This window comes from Sarcophilus harrisii, chromosome 5 (assembly GCF_902635505.1).
Source record: "Sarcophilus harrisii chromosome 5, mSarHar1.11, whole genome shotgun sequence".
In the NCBI taxonomy this organism is placed as follows: domain Eukaryota; kingdom Metazoa; phylum Chordata; class Mammalia; order Dasyuromorphia; family Dasyuridae; genus Sarcophilus; species Sarcophilus harrisii.
The window spans coordinates 231,190,604-231,215,857 of record NC_045430.1 but is presented as its reverse complement, the minus strand read 5'-3'; the positions used below and the strand labels follow the sequence as shown (position 1 = coordinate 231,215,857).

The 25,254-nt window shown below is 33.4% G+C and overlaps 1 protein-coding gene and 1 long non-coding RNA gene across 6 annotated transcripts in view; one reads left to right on the top strand and one right to left on the bottom strand.

Moving 5' to 3' along the window:
- Positions 1-25,254, bottom strand: part of LOC116419465 — a 132,800-nt gene that overhangs the window by 84,787 nt on the left and 22,759 nt on the right. The gene's annotated exons all lie outside the window — the stretch shown is intronic.
- ARMC3 (armadillo repeat containing 3) overlaps positions 1-25,254 on the top strand; it is a 131,822-nt gene that overhangs the window by 93,806 nt on the left and 12,762 nt on the right. For all 4 annotated transcript variants that reach the window (XM_031939869.1, XM_031939868.1, XM_012551246.2 and 1 more), the window contains 5 exons: positions 1,971-2,107; positions 7,009-7,177; positions 10,352-10,452; positions 11,660-11,743; positions 13,162-13,257. In XM_031939869.1, coding sequence (XP_031795729.1) covers positions 1,971-2,107; positions 7,009-7,177; positions 10,352-10,452; positions 11,660-11,743; positions 13,162-13,257 — 587 coding nt within the window. The remainder of the gene's footprint in view (positions 1-1,970; positions 2,108-7,008; positions 7,178-10,351; positions 10,453-11,659; positions 11,744-13,161; positions 13,258-25,254) is intronic.

Genomic DNA, 25,254 nt, shown 5'->3' with positions numbered 1-25,254 from the left:
GAGTACTGTCTGATACACTGGATTTGGAGTCAGGAGGAACCTGGGTTCGAATCCTGTGAGCTTCTGATACATATTAGTTGTGCTTCCAGAGGTAAATCACTTTGTCTTTGTAGCTTATTTCCCTCACCACTACAATGGAAGTGAGTCTTATCTGCAGGATCATTTCACCTGGTTGTCAGGTGAATTAAATAAGAAAATATAAAACTATGCTTAAAAACCTAAAAGCATTCTATTATATTAATCTCAGCTATTCCTTAAGCTGAGTTTTGTTGCCCTTTGTTATTTCTTCACTTAATTTGTTGCTGTAGTTACTGTGTATATGATTCTTTTGGCTCTGCATTCTTGGATTACTTCATACAAGTCTTTCCATATTTCTCTGAAATTTTCATAATTTCATTATGGTCTAATGTTATTGCATCATATTTGTTTTTTGTCAGTTTGTCCAGCCATTCTTGAATTGTTGGGCAAATATTTTGTTTGCAGCTTTTTCCCTGTATTATTTGTCCCTCGTAAATATCTGCCCTTTTCTTGTTTTCCTTAACTTCCCTAAGGCAAAAATATAGTAACGGGGTGATTGTATGTCACAGGATAAAAATATCAGTTATTTTTCTTATTTAATTCCACATTGTTTTCTTGAACATTTTTAATGTGGCAAGTGAAAGATGAAACAACTGAGGAAATAAAGGTTCAAGTTTCCTGAATATTGATTTATTAAGCAATACATATCAATTACATAACAAACTGTCACCAGGATCCCAAATTCAGGGGGAGATGAATTTTTATGCATTAAAAACAATCAAATAATCAATTAATTAAAAGAAGACAATCAACTAGGGAAAAAATAGGTAATCTGATTTCTAATTGGAGGAAAGATTAAGTCCTTTCTAAGTTGGGAGAGGAAGGATGAACAGGTACAGTTCCCTGAAATCAGAAAAAGTGGTATCCCATGCTTCAGAGTTTCTCTATTCAATCAGAGGAAAATGGAAATAATAACTGAGTGTGATGTCAGTTTTCAGATAAGACACATAAGGTACTTGAGATACATAATTGTGAGAAAACTACTTATCAATCTTCAGATGTGAGTGGGTCAGCATAACCTAACAGCAGCTCAAGTGGCTCCAGTTTCTCAGCCATGAAGAGCTAGATTCAAACATACAAAAATGTTTTCTCACAACTTCTCACAACTGAATAAAATTTTCTCACAAGATAGAAATTAGACTAGAACCATAATTGAATAGGAAGGGAACAAGCTAACTCTGGAATTGAGTCCCCAAAATAGTCACTGACTCTAATTGATATTTTAAAGACATGTTTTGTATTCTATTTTGCTAAAAGTATTGTTTCTTGTTAATTATTTAAGAAATATTATATGTTTGTAAATATATTTTTACTTATGCTTAATCACTTGATTCCTTTTTTCTTGAATTATTTCTATAGCTAGTATTTATAATATTATATGGGATATCAGTGGAGACTTTTGATTTTATTGAGGTAGTTTCTGGTATATATCCATTTAAAATTTTGCTGGTTCTTAATTTGAAAGAAATTGTTCTGATAAAAGGAAGGAAAGGTAACTTTATTCCTATGAGTTTTATTATTTTTAACATAAATTGACTACTGCATTTTGCTGAAGGCTTTGTCTGCTTCAATTGATTTGATATATGGATCTTTGATTAGAAGAATGATAATACCCTCAATAGAGTTAGAAAGTTAGAAGAAAGGAGGAGAGTTTTGGGGAAAAGATAATAAATCTACTAAAGCAAGGAAAGATTTCATATATTTTACTAGAGCTAATATTTTGATTCAAGCATGATTCCTTTAAGTATGAAAATATTGAAATAGTTTCATTTTTTTATTGGTGAATTTTTTTTACAATTTGTTTTCAGTTATTGGATGTCTCTTGAAGAAAGCAGGATTATTTTAAAAGATTAATAAATACTTGACTTCTCTCCCTAATCCCCCATTTTTAGTTAAGACATGCAGGTGGACTTGAACCACTTGTGGAATTGCTACACTCAAATAATGATGAAGTCAGAAGACATGCTAGTTGGGCTGTGATGGTTTGTGCAAGTGATGAGGCAACATCTATTGAATTATGCAAAATAGGGTAAGGAGTTGTTTCTTTTTTGTCATTTTAATAGAGATGTTTAGTTATGTACTTACCCAAATGTCAAGAATATTATTCTCAAATTACAGATTTATAAAACTTCAAAAATTGTATTTACTTCTAAAGTGGTTCAAGATTTCACTGTTTACATAGTGACATAAATGGTAGATGAAGAACAAGATGAAATTTGTCCAAATGAATAAAAAGTAGATTAAACAGGTATAATGGTTTACAGTCATGGGCTTTTCTAAGCATAGCATTGTTTAGGTCATTTGTGACAATTTGTATGAATAGAAATTTACTTAAATAAGTGGTAAGATGCATAAATTTAAACTTATGGGAACAAATACTTTAAAGATAAATATTAAGAAACAAACTCATTCTCTCTCCCCAAGGAAAAGGACCACTCTTCCATATACTTTAAGTTTCTATCTTTAAATAGGAGAATATCTATGCAGCATCAATATTCTATTGGTAAGGAAGTAACAGTTCCTAAGAGTTTACTCACAGGGAAATATTTCCCTCATTTTCTCAAAAACTGACTACTCCAACTTTGCTGGGGATTTTTCCACTTGTTACCTAACAATAACTACCTCCCTGGCCAGCCTCTCTGTTAACTTTGACCACTCACTTTTCACTGGCTCGTTCCTTTATGCTTTTGATATTTGTAGGCACACACACATACACACACATCTTAAAGTATAACAAACAAAATTTCTGCTACTTTTGCCAAACACCAAACTCCTGTCTAATTTTCTAAGAGGCTTCTAATAATTTTAAGGCTTATCCCAAATGTGCTTTCTGCTTTTTATCTCTATCTAATTCTCCACAAATTCTGTTTTTAATCATTTGAATTGCAAAATGCTTGGTACATAGTATAATTCCTTAATAAATGGTAATTACTTGCTGGCTTGATTTATTTAACACTGTTATGTGCAGAATGGTATGCTAGACAGACACTGGGAGATATGCAAAGTTTAATTAGCTACCCCCTTTTCCCTCATGGAACTTATAGACTAAGAGTTTAATGTATGACAAATACATAATAATAACATAATAATCCTGGGTATATTAGAGAGGGAAATTTTTCTATATCATATTTGTTTCCACATGTTTGCTACCAATGTAAAAGATATGATTTGAGAATAACATTAAGAGGGGGGGAGACATTCCAATCAAAAGAAAGAACATGAACAAATGTTGAGGAAAGAGAGTATAAAGAAGAAGGGTGATAAATAGTCCAGTTTGGACAAAATAGTAATATGACTGAAGTTGAGAGAGGTAAAGTGCTAGCAGTGACAAAGGAATTTTCTATTTTATTCATTAAATATTTGGGAACTACTAAAGTGTTTTTTTAAAAAACAGTTATGAGCATAACATTATCAAACTGCCATATGGAGAAGATATTTTGGGAAAAGAATAAAAAATAGATTGAAAGGGCAAAAAGAGTAGGGAAAAGACCAATTTGGAGGCTGTTACAATAGAGTAGGAGGGCCTAGATTAGAGAAAAAACAGAAGAAGGAAATGACAAGCCAATATAGTATCTTTTCCCACTGCCTAGTCATGGTGGAGGGGTTTGAGCAACTCAATGAAACTATGAGCTATGCCATGGAGTGCTACCAAAGATAGGACAGATCAGAGAGTCCTGGGGAAAAAAAGTGAGTCACTGGAGAAGGAAATGACAAGCCAATCCAATGACAATGCCCATGGACCGAATTAAAATAATAAAAAATATTATTTTGGGAGATGGGCCCCTTAGGTCAAAAGGTCCAATGTGCTATTGGAGAAGAGCAGAAGATAATTTGAAGTAGTTCTAATACTAATAAAATGGCAGCGTCAAAGCCAAAAGGAAACTGAGATGTGATGTGCCTGGTGACAAAAGCAAAGTTCAATGCTATAAAGATCAATATTGCACAGGAAATTGGAATATAACAGCTGTGAATTAAAGTAAACTGGATGTGATCAAACAGGAGGTAGAAGGATTATCCTGTAAAAGCTTGAGTATCATTGAGCTTAAATAGATAGTCCTGGGTAAATTTAAATCACTACTAAGAAATGGAGTAGCCCCTCATAATCAGCATAAAAGGGTAAGAAAAGCACCTAAAAATGACCAAATGATATATGTTCAAATCCTAGACAAGCTCCAACTACAGTTCCCAAAGAGACTAATGTTAATCAGTTCTGTGAAGACACACAGCATCTTGTAGAAATGACACTAAAACAAACAAAAAAGATGCCACATTCATCATAGAGGATTGGAAGGCTAATGTAGGAAGTCAAAAGATAATTGGAATAAAAGGCAAATTTGGCCTTGAAGTACAAAATAAAGCAAGTCAGAGATTTAATAAGGGTTTTGTAAAGATAACTCAATGGTCAGAATAAACATTCTTTTTTCTACAACCCGTAAGGCAACTCTCCGCAAGGAGATCACCCAACAGTCAGTACTGAAATCAGGTTGAGTATATATTTTGCAGACAAAGATGGAGAAGCTCTGTAGTTAATTAAAAACAAAATGGAGCTGACTGTGGATCAGATCATGAGGTTCTTATTGCAATATTTAGATATAAATTGAAGAAAGTAGGTAAAAATCATCAGACTATAATAACATCCTTGATGAATATGAAATAGAAATGACACAGATTTTAGGTATCAGATCTGTCACATAGAATGCCTGAATATAGACAGAGGTTCACAAAATTAAATAGGAGAGAGCAGCATCAAAAACACTCTAAAGAATAAAACAAATTAAGAAACAAAATGGCTTATGAATTATTACAAATAATTTAGGAAAGAAGGAAAGTAAAAAATAAAGGAGAAAATGAAAGATATATTGAAAGTAGAATTCCAGAAAATAACAAGGAGAGATAGAGTTTTCTTAAATGAGCAATTCAATATAATGGGAAAGACAAAAAATATCTTCAAGAAAATTATATCAAGGGAAGTATCATGTAAAACTGTATGTGGTAAAATGTAGAGGACCAGAACTCTGGAGAAGCATACTTGAAACAAGGTGTTAACTCAGAGGAATTGGTAAGACAATGGTTAGCTAGTTTAGTATGGTGATTAATAGTTCTCTACTTCAGTACATGTACTTAGAATATAGTTTGACAAGATTGACACCTACGATGATTTAATTATAATAGAGTAGATAAGAGCCAACAAGGACCGGACTCGGTGAGACATTCATTCCATCTCATTGTGGTGACTGGCATAGCCTCCTGCATTTCCTACATTGAGACCAAGGCCCATCTGAAGGGCCTCCAGAAAGTTAGCCAAGCCCCAGGCAAGGGGACAGACTGGGAAGGAGACAATAAAGACTTCTGGACTTTATCTCTGGCTGTTCTCATGGTGATTATTCTGCTGAAACGAAGCCTGGTCCAAAGACCTCCAGAAAGCTAACTAGAACATTACAGTAAAAGAGAAAAAATGATAGTAGAAAAACTATATAAGAAAGATCTTAATATTTCCAATAACTGTGATGGTGTGATTACTGATCTAGAGCCAGACATCTTGAAGAATGAAGTCAAGTGAACTTTAGGAAGCACTGCTAGCATAAGGCTAGTGAAGATGATGGAATTCTAGCTGAGCTATTTAAAATTCTAAAAGATGCTGCTGTTAGCAAATTTGGAAAACTTAACAGTGGCCACTGAGTTAAAAAAGATCAATTTACATCTCAATCCTAAACGGCAAACCAAAAGAATATTGAAATCATTGAACAATTGTGCTCATTTTATATGCCAGTAAGGTTATTCTTAAAATTCCGTAAGTTAGGCTTCAGCATTATATGAGCTGATAATTTCCAGAAATGCTGACTGGTTTTCAAAATGGTAGAGAAACTAGAACCAAATTGTCAACATTGGTTGAATTACAGAAAATTGAGCAAGGGTGTTCCAGGGGAAAAAACTTCTACTTCTGCCTTATCAGCTACCTTAAGCCTTTGACTGTATGGATTACAATAGATGTAGCAAGTTCTCAAAGAGTTGAGATTGTCAGATCATCTTACTTATCTCCTAGTTGAGATTGTCAGATCATCTTACTTATCTCCTAAGGAACCTAGGAGTTCTTACATAAAAGGAACCTGTGTGCAAGTCAAGAACCAAACCCAAAACATAAAAAAGGTAAACAGAAGGAAAATAACTATGGTCTTTCAAAGATTACAATGTTTATATACTCATATGGGAAGATGATGCTTTGAGAATTGTATCTTTGTCAAGGTAGTTAGAGGGAGTATACATAGAGAGTATAAGTTGACTTTAATGTGAAGACATAAAAAAATAATTAGAGGTGGAAAAGAGATTGTCCTGGGAGAAGAGGAAAGGGGAGGTAAAATGAGGTAAATTATGTCTCCTGAAGAAACAAACAAACAAAAAGATCTAGTACAGTTGAAGGAAAGAAGAAAAGAGAACGAGCATTATTTGAACCTTAATTTCATCAGACTTGGCTTCAAGAGGGAATAACATACATTCTTAGTTTGATATAGAAATTTATCTCACCCCATAGGGAAGTAAAAGGGGAAAGGGAGAAGGAAAGGGAAAAGTTAATAGAAGGAAGGGCAGAAGTAGAAGGGAAAAGGGCTAGAAAGGAGGAGGGTTGGAAAAAAAGAGAAGGAAGACTGAGGGAGGTAGTGATCAGAAGCAAGACTATATAACTTGCAGAGATAGTATGGATTTGCATTCCTAGAGAAAGTTTCTCACCTCGAACTGCCTAGTCCAATTTAATAACTAGTCCAGGGTTGGAAAAGTTGTTATCACCAGTTACTGGCCCAATGAATAAGAAAGAGGTTGTTATTGCTCCTCTGCCCCAAATTTGTCATTTAGGATATTAAACAAATAATTGACTTTAATGGTGAAGTATTTATGTTGAATGAATAAAGCTTTTTTTTTTTTTTATTTTGTTGACAGGGTTTTGGACGTCCTTGAAGAAATTAATCAATCGATGAGGCGAAAAAATAATTTCAGTGAGGCAGCTTATAATAGATTGCTTAATAACAATCTTTCCCTGAAGTATTGTCAGACTGGTTATTTATCATCTAGTAATATGATTCCTGATGGATTCTATGATGCTGGTCGGGTAAGTGTCAGTACTATTTTTTAACATAAATTAATTTTATTACTTTTTTCTTAAATAATGATGCTGCAAGTTGGTATTATGCTATTATCCTGCAATTACATAATGATGATAATCTTTTTTTTACATTTTACAAACCTGTACAAAATGCTTCTCATTTTAACTCTGTCAGGCCATGATAGCCCATCTTTTATAATTTTAATGTAAATTTGATCACTTATTGTCATATTCTTGGATTATTTGACTAAACCAGATTAAGGATAAAACTGGGGATAATTGTAGAATTTAGTGTCAACTTTAGAAAAAGAATTAGAATTAGAACTTGTGATCATTTTCAAATTTAAAAGAGATGTTGTACTAAATTTTTTAGAGGCAAGTTAACTACAATAGAAAACATTTTTAATTCAATAAATTTTCCATAGGATATGTAATAATACTTAATACATTGTTGATTTAGAAATGAGTAGTTTTGTGCAGCCCATTTCTACTTCTATAGTGAGGGTGTCAATGGTGGGAAAGGGAACAGAGGATACTAAGAAACATATCGATTTTCAGACTAAGAACTTTAACTTGGCTGATGATGCTCTATGAGATCATTTTCTAGTGATCAGTGACTATCCACTAGAGGAACCTGAATCACATTAGTCTTGTTATTCTCAACATAAATTAAAACAGAAGACAGAAGAAAGTTGCAGCTAAGAGAAAAAATGGCTCGCAGGTTCTCCTGAGATAAGAAAATTACTGAATTTATGGAGTACCTTTTTATTTGGACTGGAAGGCAGTAAGAAACATCATTTTGTGGAATATTTTCAGAAAGAACATTATGAAAATTATTCTAGCTTATACACTGATATTTGTTATATGTGAAGAGCTTAAAAAGCTCTATATAGAAGTCTGTAGAACCCTTCAAATTATATACACATAATTTGAAACTTGTGGCATGAAAAAGGGGGTGTTTGATAAGAACAGTGAGAAATATATCAGAAAATATTGAACCACAATAAGGAATGAGGCCCATAACTTGTAGAGTATACAAAACCCATTCAGCTAAACATAAGGAATGCTTTATTTGAGAAGTGAATAAGAAGATATGGGAGATGTCAAGTATTGAATAAACCTGATAAAAATATTAAATTTGATTTCATTGAACAGGAAATTATGTATTCCTGATGTGAGTCATTCCTAAACCTAAAGTCATTCTTAAACATTCAAAACTACCAATTAATCTGATTAAAAAAAAATAAACACATTAGAAAAGATAGGGCTCGCAACTAAAACATCTATTCTGGCCTTTTAAAGCAAGTAAATGATGCAAGAATATAGGATATGAACAGATGTATGAACATATATTTAAATAGAAAAATTGAATCAATCAAATCAATTGCCATAAATAGGCAAATCAAAAGAATCATCCAGTATCTTTGCCAAGAAAACCACATAGACATAATTGGCATGATAAGGTCCTTTGAATCACCTGAACATCTAAATAGCTATGACAAGGAGAATATACACCATGAAGAGACCTCTCTCAATTCAGCTCAACAAAGGGAGAATGTCCCTCATCTCACCCAAGGGGACAATTCCTGAAATCTCTAAAGTAGCAGAGTGAATATAGAGGTATGATGGAGTCTATTTGCTCCTCCCACATCTTCTCAGGGTCTTTTCCTTCAGCATCTGAAATGAGGTTGATCTATTCCATTTTTCTTCTCAAAGATGGAAAACAGGAGGGTCTGAAGTAACTCAATGCTTGAAGAATCAAGAAAAAATATTAAGGTTTAATAAGTTCTCCACAAGGTCTTGAAGGGGAACATAGCCTCTCATAAATTCTTTTCTGTGCCTCATGAAGGCCTAAGATGTTCATCTCTAACTGTGAATCTGAATTCTCCCAAATGTGTGAACTCCATTGAGTACTTAGATACTTCTGAGCTCTCTAATGGTATGAACACAAGCATTGTTTCCATCAGTTGTACTTAGTACTTTGTTTCAAGTTCTGGCCCAAAATATCTCTTTCTAAGATCAAATCAACTCCAATGACTTAACAGTTTGTAAAGATTTCAACATCTCCCCTTTTCTTTTGATTCAGAACATAGGCTTAACTTCTTAAGGAGGTGAGAACTCCAAAAAGGTGATCACGCCTTCCCTGACATCTCAGGAAGGGAGATGAAAATACCAAAGGAAATAGAAACTCAAATCAGATTAGCGGGTTTGTGAATTCAGACTAAGCCAGCCCTGAATTCTCCCAAATGTGTGAACTCCATTGAGTACTTAGATACTTATGAGCTCTCTAAAGGTATGAACACAAGAATTGTTTCCATCAGTTGTATTTAGTACTTTGTTTCAAGTTCTGGCCCAAAATATCTCTTTCTAAGATCAAATCAACTCCAATGGCTTAACAGTTTGTAAAGATTCCAACATCTAACAACCCAAATTAATGGACTTTAGGACCCGAATTACAAAATGTATGGAAAAATATATGATAGGTTAGTTATTTTCTGAGAATGAGTAATCACTGCTGGACAACCCAAGTGTTCCACTGGTATATTTATAATGTCAAGAGAAAATAAAGAAGTCTCCTGAGACATTGAACAATTCCAATTCCTCTTCTTCCTCCCCCATTTATGGGTAACATAGGAAAGATTTTGGTGGCAGAAAGTATATGCTGCAATCTGTATGATAGATAATAGGAAAACCTCTAATAATGGTATTCCATATTGAAAACTTGAGGCAATTAAAAATTAAGGCTTTAAAATACATAAGCTTGTTCCTGAAGTTTAGGTTTGATATTTTGTGTAGATCAGATACTTGTGAGTAATGGATTTAAAAAATAATTAAGTAAATAAAAAATGAAATACATTCCACCATATTTAAACTTTGATAAGGCTCTTAGAAGACCATTTGATTCAGGACAATCCCTTCAGGAAGATTAAACTGCCCAATTTGAATGCTTATCTGTTTGTTTAAAACAAACTCTGCTATCTAGTTTCCTTCACTGTTTGATAAAATGCTTAATTACACTTATTATAAAAAAAATGACTATAGCATTCTATTTAGCCATAGTTTTTGAAGAATTTTACTATTGAACATAAACATTTCTATTTAAAAACATCTTTTCTTCTAGGTATTTGTGCTTTTTTAAAATGAGATCTATATGTCTCTCACCTTTGACTTATTTTGCAGATAAACCCCGGCAAAAAACTTCTGAGTCTGAAAGAATTGGCCTTACAAGAACCAAATGATCGGCGTGCAATAATCTTAATTAATAGTAAACCTTATTCTGCGTGAGTCACTCTTAAGAGTTCAAGAATTGTTTATTCTGGTTTAGTTTTTCATCCATTGTGAATATATAAATGTGATTTCTCAATTAAGCTCTTGATTGGGGGAAACCAACTTTTTGTGCTACTTTTATTTTTTCCAGAGCTCCCTCAGGAAAATGTTAGTTTTGCTGTACCTGACTTGTAACTCTGACTCCTGATGGAGAGATTTTCCAGGTTCATTGGTTAGCACACCTAAGAAAATGAATATGGATCAAATTCATGACTTAGAGGAAATAAGACAATGGGAATGTAAGAAATACTGTGCACATTTCCCTTTCCAAATTTTGTTGGTTAGTTTTAATGAGAATGTCTTTATCAATGAATTCTAAATGTTTTTTTCATAAGTGCTGATATTCTCTTATCCTACAGTTATGCAGTAAACCAAGACATAAATGGTTAAAAGAAGACAACGTTTGGTCAATTCAAATTCTTGGGGCAAATGTCTGTAGGTCTCATGATCATTAAAACTTACTATAGAATTGTTAGCCATCATGGCTTAGAGCATTGTCATATTGATAATAACTCATATATTATTATTAAATAATAATTATGCTAATTTGAGAATGACAAATAGGTTTAAGAGGTTAATGTATCTTTATTTCTTAGAATCACTACTTTAATGATTAAATTCCTTTAACGACAAAGAGATAACCAAGAAGCATATGCATTTTGAATAATATCAAGAACAACATTTGTAGAAAACACAATGTCGACATTCCAGAACACCTTTATGAGAATCTTCTCCTTTAATTTCTATTAGCTTTAAATTTATTAATCTTGGATTATTTAGTCATCAATAATCATATCTACAGAGTTCCAAAATCATATGCTAAAATGCAACTAAGATCTAATTTTTAAAATTTAATTTAAAAAAATTAGAAGTCTTGAGAAAAAATTTAAGTAACTTCATCTATAATTTTTAGCAAAAATTATTTTCTAAACAATTTCAATATGGCTAGGTACTAAGGTCTTTCACATTTGTTGTTGTGTTTCATCTTAGTCTTACAAAGCTTCATGAAATTGTTTGTAGCACATCACTGTTAAACTCAGGATAAACAACAGGGCTTTCTTTCCTCTTTGAAGAAACTTTTGTATGTTTCGTGAGACCAAAGCCAATATTGTAAAATCAATGACCTTGCTTGTATATAATTTTAAATGTGTGAAATTTCAGTTATCCAACTTATACTACAGAAGAGAAGTTCTCAGACTCTGTTTCTGGACGATCTTCTTCTTTACAAAGAAGGGGGAGAACCAGGTAGGAAGAAGTATTTTGTGTTCCAGCACTTTCCTTCAACATTCTGGAGTACAGAATTTATTAAAAACAATCTCATATTTTGATAATCTTCCACATGATGATTGATCCTAAAGTTGCCATATATACTTTAAGGCATCCATTATTGCATCTGTGGAAATGAATTCACCAACTTCAATTTACCTTCACCAACTACTATCACAACCCCTCTGTGTTTTCATACCTGGGGCTTTTCTCCTCCATGTTTTCTCTGAAGTCCTTCCCAAAACTTCTACCCTATGTTTTGGAGACTTTGCTTTGTTAATTTGTGATAGGGTAGCCATCTGTTTGTGCATGAGCTTGTTTGTCTGCTGTCTTTCCTTCTCATGTGACTGATCTATATCCTTTCCTAGTCATATATGTCTCCTCAATAATTTTTTGTATCATTTCTTACATGGAAATTACCACAGGAATTTTTTATTATTATCCCCATGAATACTATTTGTATTAAATAGATGCACCTTTGCAATCAATTTTTTAAAGCAGTAAGTCTAATCCATTTTCTTATTCATTCCAGGCCTACTCATCATCCATTGGTAATGTTTCTACAAGCTAAGATAGATAGACAGATGGATGGATAGATGATGGATGGATGAATGAATGGATGGATGGATAGATGATGTAATACAAACATATGTATATATATTTATATATAAATAACATGGATTTATACATAAATATATTTGTATATAAATGTGCATGCGTATATGTGTATAATAACACATAGACAAGGATTAATTCAGCAGTCTGGTAGAACAAATGCATTTCAAAGCATAAATAATATGCTTTTCATCCACTTTGTTTTTCCAGTGGATAGTTTGACCATTCTCTATTTTGTCATGGATTTTGTAGTGTAGTATCTTACTTAATGAGAACTTTGCCATCAGTAGAAAGATCATCTTTTTGTGTGTATTTCATGACAGACATCTCCTTAAAAGGAAAATTTATTCATCTTCCATCAACAAATACATAAAGAAAAACAAAGAGGAAATGTGATTGTATGTAACACTGCATGTAATCATAAATCTTTGTTATTTATAATCTGTTTCTTAATGCACTCACCAATTCAATAAGGTAACAATTTTCTTGTTTCTGTACTCCCTTTTGAACTTTTTTTCTGTATGTTTATCACAAGTTTGTTGCAGGACATCTTCCATGACACTGGCAAATATCTTTGATGAACATACATCTCCCTCTTTAACACCTTGTTTGATGTCAATGAGTATATATTAATTAACACCTTGTTTGATGTCAATGAATATATATTATTTGAAATGTGTTTTATGTAATTATGTATATGTATATGAATTGAAATAAGTATATGTGAAGTAAAACTGGCTGTACTTTTCTATAAATAAATAAAAAAAAATCTATCATTCTAGTGCTGGGATAGGATCTCCTACAGATGAAAAAGCAGATGTTCCTGGTTTAGCTACTGCCACTGGTAGCAAAACTTTCCTTAAAGAGAGAGCATCAAGGTATGAATATATAATACTTACTTTCCATATGAATATATAATACTTACTTTCCTAATCAAATTATACTAAATGTTTATCAAGCATTTGGGGGAAATGGGTCATTTTTGACAAGGACATTGGGAATAAGGATTCAATCTTGTCATTCAACAGCTTTAAGGGCTTTTTTGTCTTCTCTGCAAATTCAATGTACTGATATAAATATATTCTAGATTGTACCTTCCAAGGCTCCTCTACTTCTTGTAATCACCATGCACACTCCCTATATACTCAAAGAGCCTCCTAAGGCTCCTGAACTCTTATCTATGTGGCTGCTGCTCTGGCTTCCAGATTGCCAAATCGTTTTTCCTCCTGTCTGTCACTAATTTTTGTCTCCAGATTTTGTGTTTGCTACTAATCAGATCTGTCAGTATTTCTACTGTGCTTTTGTAGACCTTGATGCTTCTCAAACTGCTTTTGATCTTGTCTGCACACATTTTCTATGCTTTGCTTTTGTTACTATTTGTTCCTCCTATCTCCACATCTTAACTTCCACACCAAAAGGCTGGATCTTTTAAAAATACTGGTAGCCAGACAATTCCTTTTCCACAGGGTCACCAAATACCAAATATCCAGGAAAATGTGTTTGGTCTCACAATAACTCTGTGAAGTAGGGAGAGTCTGGGGTATGGTTAGAATTTCTCATTTTTCTAAATAAAGAAACTAAGGCCAAAAGAAATTAAGACATTTACCCAAGGCCGTGGAGCTAATGAGTAATTGAGTTAAAATGAGACTTAGATCTCTTAGTCTGATGCTTGTATCCTTACACTGTTACCTTAACCATGATTTGTGGTAAAAGAAAAATGAAGATAGTTTGCAAGTATAAAATTTTTCATAAAGAAAAGGGAAATTTTAAATCAAAAGTCTAGGTGAAATTTGATGTCTGAAAGGTTTTCTCATATGGATAATTGAGGCCAAGCATTGAACAACATTTAATAAGATCTTAATAAGATCTAGAGCATCCAACCTCAAGTCTTACCCCTATTAAATATCCACAGCTCATTCTACCATTCCTTAGCAATCATGATTTCAAGGCTTTGTGCCTTCCTGGTCATTTTGTTGTGAATTTGCTTCAGTTTGTCAATTTCCCTTTTATGATGACAGCTTTCCAAATGTAGTCTGGCAAGTGAAGATCACTGATATATAAATAATATTTTTTCTACTGAATTCCAAACTTGCATTAGCAGACTGTTAGAGATTATGGGCAGGTTGATTTTAGAAAAAACATTTAGAAAGACATGCATGAGAATACACAGAGAAATGAGCAGCAGAGAATTTTGTATATAGTGATAGCAATGTTGTTTCAAGAGTAACCGTGAAGAACTGAACTAGAATATTTAAATCAACTGCAAAGGATTTATGAAGAAATACTCTCCACCTCCAGAGAAGGAACTCATTTTTAGAAGTTTGTATTATATGGGTTTCACATGTGATATGTGTCAAATCATGCCCTTTTCTAGAGTGCAGGTTTGGGAGGAAGGATGGGGGACAGCTTGGAACTCAAAATGTAACCCAAAAAATGTTTTTAAAGACAAAGATGAAAAAGAAAGTACTATATACTTTTTTCTTAATGCAATCTGCTTTCCTTGTAAAGTATTACATCTTCTTTTCATTTCTGAGTCCCTACTCATGGTCTGTCCCATACAACAGAGGTGGGGAATCTTTTTTCTGCAAAGGGCCATTTGGATATTTATAATATCATTAATAATCATAGAAAATTATCAGCTTTTAGAATTCAAGCAATGGGAGGTTGTTGCACCTAATTTTCAGCAGCTCCTTCACTACCTGTGGTTGCCTTAGCAAATGATTTCACCTGCCTTATACAGACTGTGGGCCAGATGTTTCCCATCCCTGATATACAACGTGGTATAGTATGATAAGCATTGTCAGTAGTCCCAAATACAAATCTCAAACACTATATATTTCCCCTGAACAAATCATTTAACATCTCTCAGCCTTGGTTTCCTTATTAGTAAAATGGGAATTAGGATAACATCTATTTCATGTGGTCATTATAAGAATCAAAAAAGACATTATCTGTAAAGAATTTTGCAAACCTTAAAAACACTATGTGTTAGTTGTTTATGTTCTGCTTGTTGTAATGGATGATCATCCAGCTGTCAAATGATTAACCCTGAAGTCATTTTTCAACCTCACTAGTCTCACTAGAGAGGCCTTGTAATATTCTAGAGCTTGGTGTAATTGGCACAATATCATGATCTACAAACAGAAACATCTAGAGGACCTCCCTATTAGCGATCCCTCTTTTCATTTGAACCTTGTCCACCATGCTCTCCATGACAGGGATGAACACAGTTGGCAAGTTTTGTTTTTTCCTTGTTTAACTATTCAATGATCCTTTCATTATTGTCAATCTCTGTGGTTACTTCTATGAAAGAATCTCTATGTATTTAACTTATAAATAAGAGACATCGTGTTGGTGCCTTTTGTTGTTGTCTTAAAGAATTTTTTAAGACATTTTACTCTAAGAAACCAAATGGAGTTTTTGTGCATTGTGTGCAATCAACAAACATAATTACAACCAGATCTTGATTTCCCTGTTCTTTGCAATCAGTTGTGTTTTATGAAGATGTGGTCCATTATAGAGAATCATTTGAGAAAGACTGAATATTCCTTTTCATTATTTTCCTTCTTTTACTTAACATTTAATTGTTTTCTACCAACTTTATCTATTAAATTCTCCTGGAAAGGAAGATGTGGCTCATTTGGGTTTCATGTTTTAGACTACTTTTGTCTTCCACTGTGATACTGTGTTTGTAACCTCCTCCCTCTCCACGGTGCTTTGCAAATCAGTTTACATTCTAAACCTTTAGGTCTGCTCTTGTTTGCCATCTTTCTCTACTTGATAAGGAGATCACACATTTGCTAGAGTGCTTTGTTGATAATCAAGGTCAATAGATTTCTTTTTTATTTCATTCCCCAATTTTCAGAATCAGTTGTTCAATAAGTTATGTTGGAGCTATACAGTTATTCTAGTCATTTTCTTCTCTTTTTTTCCTCTAATTTGAGTTTGACTCTGAATGTCATGTAAATCACTCATGCTTATTTAACATCCACATTAATAACAAAAAAAATTCCAGATTGTTTCTGTTCAGATACAATCCATTTTGTCTTTTTATAAATTTGTTTGGAACTAACAATGATTCTTATAAATTTGTTTGGAACTAACAATATTCAGAATCTTCCAGTTGCCTTAGGGAAAAAGACATTGTGTATTTAATTTTCCAACCTGAACTATATTTTCCAACATTCTTGTTCATTCTTCCTTACACTCACTCAATAAAATTGTCCAGATATAGCATAAGATTCCAAATTTAGAGATTGAAGGATTATCATAGATCAAAGATCTTCACAAATGAAGAGACTAAGCTTTAAGAAGGTTAACTAACTAACCCAAGATGATGCAAGTAGTATGGAGCAGAAGCATAATTTGAACCAAGATCTTCTGGTGTGAAAGTCAGTGTTCCTTCCACTATATCACCCTGCCTCCTGATATTCTGGTTTGGATTACATGACTGGAGAGTTCTGTACCTTTTCATCCTTTGCAACAGCTGTTAGTCCATAAGATATAACTTTATGATTTTTTGATTGTGTGAGTTGTAGGACAATTCCAACTGAGATGACTAAATGTCTTATGAAATTGACATTTGGAATAGAACATGACACCTTGTTTGATTCTCCTAGAACCATCTTTTCATTTATTTGCAATTTCCTTTTGTCTTTTTTCTTCACACATTGTAAGATTGTGACAGGTTTAAAGTCCAATGCATATCCAAGGAAAAGGATCACATTGCAACATACCCTATAAATAGTCATCCTTCCTCTGTTCCAACATCCCAAAATGAGGGGAAACCCAAAAACCATGACTTCCCAAAGCAGCTCATTATATTCTGGGATAGCTCTAACTGTTGGAAATTTTTCCTTATATGAAGCCTAAATTTATATCTTTATAACTCCCAGTCATTGCTTCTGGTTCCTCCCTTTGTGGCCATACAAAACGAAGCTAGCTAGTCTTTTTTCACTTCATTCAAATACCTAAAGAAAGCTATCAAATACCTAAAAAAAGCTATATATAGTGTCTCACATAAGTCTTCTGTTCTTCAGACAATAGTGATGTGGTTTAATTCTTCTATTGGTTTGTCATTTCGTTAGTACTTTGCTTGGATATAGCATCTAATACCAAGTTTTATAGATTAATTCAAATTTTTAAGTGTTTAACATCTTTTCCTCTTTTCTGCCATTTTTACCAAAATCACACTACTAAATCAGAAGGAGGCCCTATATAGGACTGAAGGTCAATTTTTATTTTTCTCTTTTATAGATTAAGAGACCAAATAATTCATCACCTAGTGGCTTATCTCCTGATGCTGTATTTAATTCAACTAGGCTATCCCTCAGACAGCAGAATTGGTCTCATGCCAGAGTATATGTTTCATGGGTATAGCATTCCAGAACACAAGGTCACCTCCAGGCCACAAAAAGGAGGACTTTGTGGAAGAAACTTCATTAGATTAGACCTGTTGTTTCAGCCTAAGGAGCTTGATTCTGTAATTAATTCATTCAACATTTTAGTTAATACTTACAGACATTGGAGCCAAGATGGCAGAGTAAAAGCAAAGACTCACCTGAGTTCTCCCAAATTCCCTCAAAACAACTTTGAAATAATGCCTTTGGAAGGGGATAACCAAAAAAAGGACAGGGTGACACAGTAGGAAAGGTCTGTCCCACTTGGGTAAGAGTCATAGGATGATAGTCCCTTTCTCCCTGAAGTCTTATTCTACTTCACCCATAAATCTTCCATTGTTGGGTATTATGTTCAGAGTAGTGACGTAATTCATTACTTTCTGAGAACTGTCTACAAGAGAAGCCAAAAAAAAAAAAAAAAAAATAGCTGATACGCTTTTAGATGGTTGAGAATCCTTTCAGATGTGATTTAGATAACTGAAATATCCCTATTATTTACTACAGCTTATATCTGCACTAACTTTATGATCTGTCTAAGAAAAATATCATCTGTACCCTCCATCTTTTCAGGTGGTCTATAGATATCACAAATTTATTTCTTTTTTTATCATCAGCTAAGTATCTCCACCATGTTATCAACTAGTATTGTAAAAGATATTTTGAATAATGACATACCTGTCATTGCTATAGCCATGAATAATTTAATCACAAAGTCTCAGTGACATCTATGAAGTTATACTTTTTAATCTGTTAGATAATGTATCTAATAGCCATAAAGTGCTTTGCATTTTATATATTATATTTAAAGCACAAGGTTATTATCTTGTAATAAATATATTCTGTTAATTTATTATATAGTTTTTAATGCTATAAATATTATACCTTATTCTCTTCCTGGTTATTTTTTCCTGTGAATTACTTATTACTCCTTTTATGTTATCAATCTAGTACCTTCCTTAGTATTTGGTTATATTGTTTAAGTGTATTTTTTGAGCTTAAGTCTTTCTTGATTATATTGACAATTCTCTAGCCAAATAGAGTCCACTCATGAGAAATAGTCTCTAGCCAAATAGATTCCACTCATGAGAAATAGTCTATTTATAACCAGGAATGACTACTTTTAAGAAACCAAATTCTGTTCTTCCTCACCCACTATGGAAGCAAATATATCAATGTTCCATAGCCTTATTTTTCTTTGAAAGTCTTAACCTTCAATTCTAAGAAGTATGAAATACACTCTTAACCTAGGCCACTGAATAATTCAATTTTCTACCCAGAAATACAATTTTCTACCCAGGAGAGATTTTGTAAGTTTGTCATGGTAATTCCATTCCTATCACATACTTGTTGAGAGGTCATAAAACATTTTTAAAAACACATAGTGAAGTGGCAGGATGATTTAGCAAAAGGAACACTGATCTAAAGCCAGAATTCTTGAGTTCTAATCCTGGCTCTTCTGCTAACTAGCTCTGTGACCTTGGGCTATCCCCCTGGGCCATCAGCTACTTTAAATGTGAGAAGAGGTATTTTGAACAAATTAATATTTAAAGTCTCTCAATTCTAAAATACTGTTTTGACAATTCAAATATTTCTCCCACAACTTTATATGACAATAGATATCAGAAAATGTGAGAATTACATGAAATATCCATTTAAGGCTTTGGACTATATTCACATTTTTGGTTTTAATTACATGATTAATTAAATAAAATAGATTTTTGTTCTATTGATAAGAGAAAACAAGATAAAAATGAATAAATACAGTTTCTTCGCTATTTAATTATTTATTGGGTTTGACAGCAAGAACCTGAATGTACCGATATGCAAAATTCTAATGTAGATGACTCAGCATTACATAGAGTTCAGCATAACTTACTCCACATAAAGATGCCTTGACCAATATAATTTTGTAATACTGTTATTAATACACTATAGCCTGTTTCCCTCTTAAATTGGGGTTTCCCTGTTGCAGATGGTAAGATAGTTTAAGTATAGTAAATTTGTCACTATATCTTGCTTTGGTTCTTGCTGTCTTCTTTTTGACCTTCATTAAGAAATTTTTATCCATATCCTTTTCCAGCACTTTTGTTATTCAGTCCTTTTGTTGTTCAGTCATTTCAATCACGAAATAATACTACTTGGGGTTTTCTTGGAAAGTGAACTGAGACAAACAGAAGTAAGTGGCTTCAGGTTCTTACAGATAGTAAGTGTCTGAGGCCAAATTTGAATTCAGGTCTTCTGGACTCCAGATCTGTCTACTGTCTTCCCTAGCTGCCCTTCTATCAGTATAGCGAAGATTTAATATTCTGCTGTAACAACATAATAGCTGGATAGTGCAAGTGGATAGAGCACTAGACTTGGAATCAGGAAGTTTTCTCTTTATGAGTTCAAATCAAGCTTCAATACTTAATAAAGCTGTGTGACTCTGGGCAAGAGCCAAGAAAACCCCAAATGGAGACAAGAGTGAAACAAATGAACAGCAACAACAAAATAACAACATAATCTCTATTTATTTTTACCTTGATTCACATATTCATAATGCCACTAGAACAGTTTGAATTTTTTTCAGCTTTAAGTGTTTACACATTCTTTCTTTAGCTTCTGGTGAAAGCCACTGATTACTCTTGATAACAGTTCTGAATTATTGTTGGCAGTTTATACCTCTCTTCTAATGGAGGCAATGTGGATTTGTCAAACTCTGTCCTTGCTGGTATTTTTGTACATATTCTCTATAAAGGATCTTTACTAATATGATTTCATCTACCATCTTTACTTAGAAAACCTCCAGTTTTCTATCTCCAGTAGTGCCTTCTCTCACAAGCTTCATCTCCATGTTTCTTTGTGGCCATTTCCTGTTGTTTAGCTGACTCAAATTCAACATACCTGAAACAGAAATAAACAAAACCACTTTCCCTCCTGGCCTCCCTCTTTTTATTAATGCTATTCACTTACCCAAAATGTAATCTTCCTTTCTCCCTTGCCTTTTATAGGTGACAAACCACCAGATCATTCATACTTTTCCTTTACACTTTTCTTTTATAGTATCTCCAGAATCCCCCCAATACTTTCTGTGCCCACTGCTACCGGCATCACTCAAGCCCTTCTTACCCTCAAGCCTAAATTATTTAAGCAGGCCCCTGACCGGACATGTAGCAAGCAGGCCCCTGACCCAACGTGTAGCTAACACTCTGCTTCCACCAATCTGCTCTGCCAAATTAATCTTACTGAAAAACTATAAATAAAATATAATATATAAATTATGTCACTTGCTTACTCAAAACCTTCAAAGATTTCTCACTGACTTAAGCAGGGATTCTTGCCTCTTTTTTTGTGCATGCCTCCCTTTGGCAGCTATTTAGATATTTTAAGTGTATAAAATAAAATGCATAGAATTACAAAGGAAACCAATTATGCTGAAAAACAGTAATTTATTTTTAAAATTAAGTCCATTACGGCCAGGTTTAGAACCCTGGGACTATACATAGCTTTCAATGCCATTCAATCCTTCCAACCTACCTTTCAGTTAATGCCTAATATATAGTCGTATATCCACCCTCCATTCCAGCAAATGTCCTCCTGAAATAATAGTTCTTGGGTTTTTCTATATGCCTATTTACATATGACTATCTCTGAGGTTCACTTCAGATCTCATCTCTTCAATTGATCTTTTTTTGAGAAGATTTATTAGAAATGATCTCCCCTTCAGCTACACTCTTAGAGCACTTGCCAGTACCACCCTTTTGATATCATATACTTCCTTGTGTGGCTACCTTTTGTTTTGATATATATTTTTATGTTCTCCATAGTGTCTTGTCCATAGTAGACACTCAGTAAATATTGGCTGCTGTTAATTAAAGAAAGCAATAGATCAAAATTGTTATAATTATAGTTTGGATCCTGATAAATGAAAAGTAATTTCTTTGAGCCATTATATTTCTAAATTTAAATCTTCCTTACATACTCAGGTATCTTTACTGGCGGGCAAAGGGATAGTGTTCTTTAATCATAGATTGATTTCTTCCTGAGAAATTAATTTAAAAGATAAGATTTTAAACATTTTAAGTGATAGCTATTTTTAGTTTTGAAGTCATTATTAATATAATTGGATGGCTTGCTTTGGAACCTAACCCAATAGTAATAATTTTATTTATAACTGTAGGAAACAGTTTATGAATTTATGAATTTATGAATTATGAATTATGAAAAATTATCTTTCTTTTCATGAGATAATAAAATATTGCCTCAAAAGGATTCACATTTCTCTGAACTAGAGATCTTTGAGCCTCATAATCCTTTTCTATTTCCACATGCAATGAATTCAGTGAGATTTGTTCCCACTTATGTTATATGTGTCTATAAGTCAATTATATAAATTAGCCTTTTTAATTTTCCTTAAAAGCTATCTATCTGGTCACCCTAGAAATTTGGTATACTAACCCTTTACAAGCTGTATAATGTGATTTGCAGAATTGAACTTTTAAAATTAAATAATTTATTTTATTTTTAAAAGAGGGATATAACCCATATTTTTCTAGTTCAATTTTTTTTCAAAATATTGTTGACTTATATATAACGTTTGACTTGACTTTTTTGTGGGTCAGGCTTCCAGTGAAATAAAACTTCCTCATCCCCAATACAGGACTCATTTTGATTGATTCAGCTGATATTTATTTAAATGTCTATTTTGTACATAGTTGGGGATTGAGTCATAGATTTCATTCCTGTTTATCTCAAGACAGACTTGTCTTGAATATCAAGAAAGATATTCCACCAAATCTTGCTATCTCTATTCATGGAAATGTCATGAAAGACAAGAAGAAATTATTGTCTATAAATATTAGTAAGCATGGAAAAGGACTAAATCAAATGAAGAGAAAAGTATAAAGTTTAAGTGACAATATAGTCTTTGCATCTGTGTAATTATAATCTAGTATGTGGATAAGATATATGCAAGTTATATAACCATGATGCCTAATATTACATGAAAAGTTTGTGCATTGGGAATAGGACAAATAAGCTAAGACCCAAGTGTAAAGTCATTACCAGCCAGGAAATCAAAGATTTCATGGAAGGGCAAAACATGAAAGAATGGTTCTTGTTGGAAACACAATATGTAACTTTGCTTTACCTTTGGTAGACCTCTTCTCGTGAGAGGATGATAGTTATTCAAGGAGACTGAGAGGCAGTTGCTGTTCTCTGACCTCCTCACTGAGAGGCTATTGGGTTGTCTGACATCTCTCCTCTTCCCTCTGCCTCCACTTTATTTTCCCAGTTCATAAGCAACACTTGTGTCAGTAAAGACTGCTTTGCAACGCCTTCAGATATTCACAGGTGTGGAGGCTCTCGGAGAATTATCTGCCCTTTACAATGCACTTAGGCAGGGTCCATTCACAATGAGGTGTATAGACAGAAAGTGCCTTGGTCAAGGACACAAAGGGAATAAGTTGAACCCGTGTCCTGCTCCCGAGGGCAGACTGTTTTAGAAAGCCACAGCCAAGACTAGCCTAGCCTCCCAATAATATAAACAACAGATCGTGTAATCATGATTTCCTATTTCATTCTGTTACACACTGGCAAATAGTTTTTATGTGACATAACTTGGCACGATGACTAACATACATACACCAACTGCTTTGAAAAGAATTCAGGAAAAAATGAAATATGAAACAACTAGTTTCAACAGATTTTTTTTCATTTTTTATCTGGTCATTTTACTATAATAAAAAAAATCGTAATAAACAAACACATTCACACATACAAATATACATGCACACATATACACACTTACAACAAATATATATGGACAGTGGCAGGTACAAGAACAAAAACCAGTCACAAGCATTTACTAAATATTTATGCCTCAGCCCTATGCTAAATGCAGCAGTTCCTGTCCTCAAGGATCTTACAGTCTAACAGGGGATACAACATGAATACAAGATAAAGGAACCAGTAGGGAGAGGGGACAAGGCAAAGATGTCCTGCCAGGGATTATTTTTTTTAATGTTTTAATATTTTTGTTTTCTCCAGTTACATATAAATGTTTTTACATTTGTTTTTAAAACTTTGAGTTCCAGATTCTTTTCTTTCCTCCCATTAAGAAGGCACATATGAAGTTTTACAAAACATTGCCATAAAATTTATGTTGCAAAAGAAAATACAGATCTCCAACAACAATAAAAAAAACCTCAAGAAAAAAAATTTAAGGTATACTTTAGGTACCTTTTTTAAGGTATGTCTGTATTCAGACATAATCAATTCTTTTTCTGGGTATGGATAGTATTTTTCATCTTAAGTCCTTCAGAATAGTCTTAGATCATTGTATTGCTAAGAATAGCAAAGTCATTCACAGCTGATTATCCTATTACTTTGCTATTGTTATATACACAGTACATTTTACTTTGCTTGAGCTTGTGGAGGACTTTCCAGGTTTTTCTGATAGTATCCTGCTTGTCATTTTTTATAAAACAACAATATTGTACCATAATGATATACCACTATTTATTCAGCCATTCCCCATTGATGGACATCCCTTCAAGTTCAGAGATTCCAAGAGACAAAAGTGTAGAGGGAGAGATTGGTAGGCATGTATCTGATACCCGTATAAGACTGGAAAATAAGATATCAAGTAATGAAGTTGTCTTTAAATGTCAAGCAAATGACTTTATATTTAATCCTGAGAGAGGAGTAGGAAGGAGGTCTGTGACATAGCCACAGACTTACATGGTAGGAAAATCTCTATGGGAGATAAATTGAAGTGAGGACAAAGTTGAGCCAGAATAACCACTTAGGAGGCTATTGCAATAATCCACGTGAGACATATAACAGCCCTATGCTGACTATATGAGAGAACAAAAGGGGACATGTGTGAGAGATGCTATGGAGATAGAAATATCAAAATTTGACAACAAACTGGATACAGTAAGAGTGAGAGTTTTAAGATGACACCATTGTGAGGCTGTGCACCTAGATGACCAGAAGGCTCATGGTGTTCCAAGCAATAGTAGGAAGCTAAGAAGTAATATGTATGAGAAACAAATGAATTCTATTTTGGAATTGTGAAGTTTGATGCCTACCAGTCATCCAATGTAAAATATCTTAATTGATAGTTGATGATGGGATCACAACTCAGGAGACAAAGGCTGAATATAGAATCTAGGAGAAAATATAGACAAAAAAACCCCCAGGTTCAGAGCTTAGTGTAAATATACTTGTACACACTGGTAGATAAGGGATAATTGATGCTTTACCAGATGACAGTGTTCAGGCACCTAGAAGTAAAAGATTTTTTGGAGGTAAATCAAGACAAAGGAGACTATGGCTCACATCTCCCAAGGATATTTCATATCCCTTGTAAATTTATAGGCTATTTGCATTGGGAAGGATATTAAGAAACTGTCAAGATAAAAGAACAAACTTAATAAGACCTCAAAGTTGGACTCCAGGTCTCCTGAGTATTAAACCATTGCCCTTTACCCT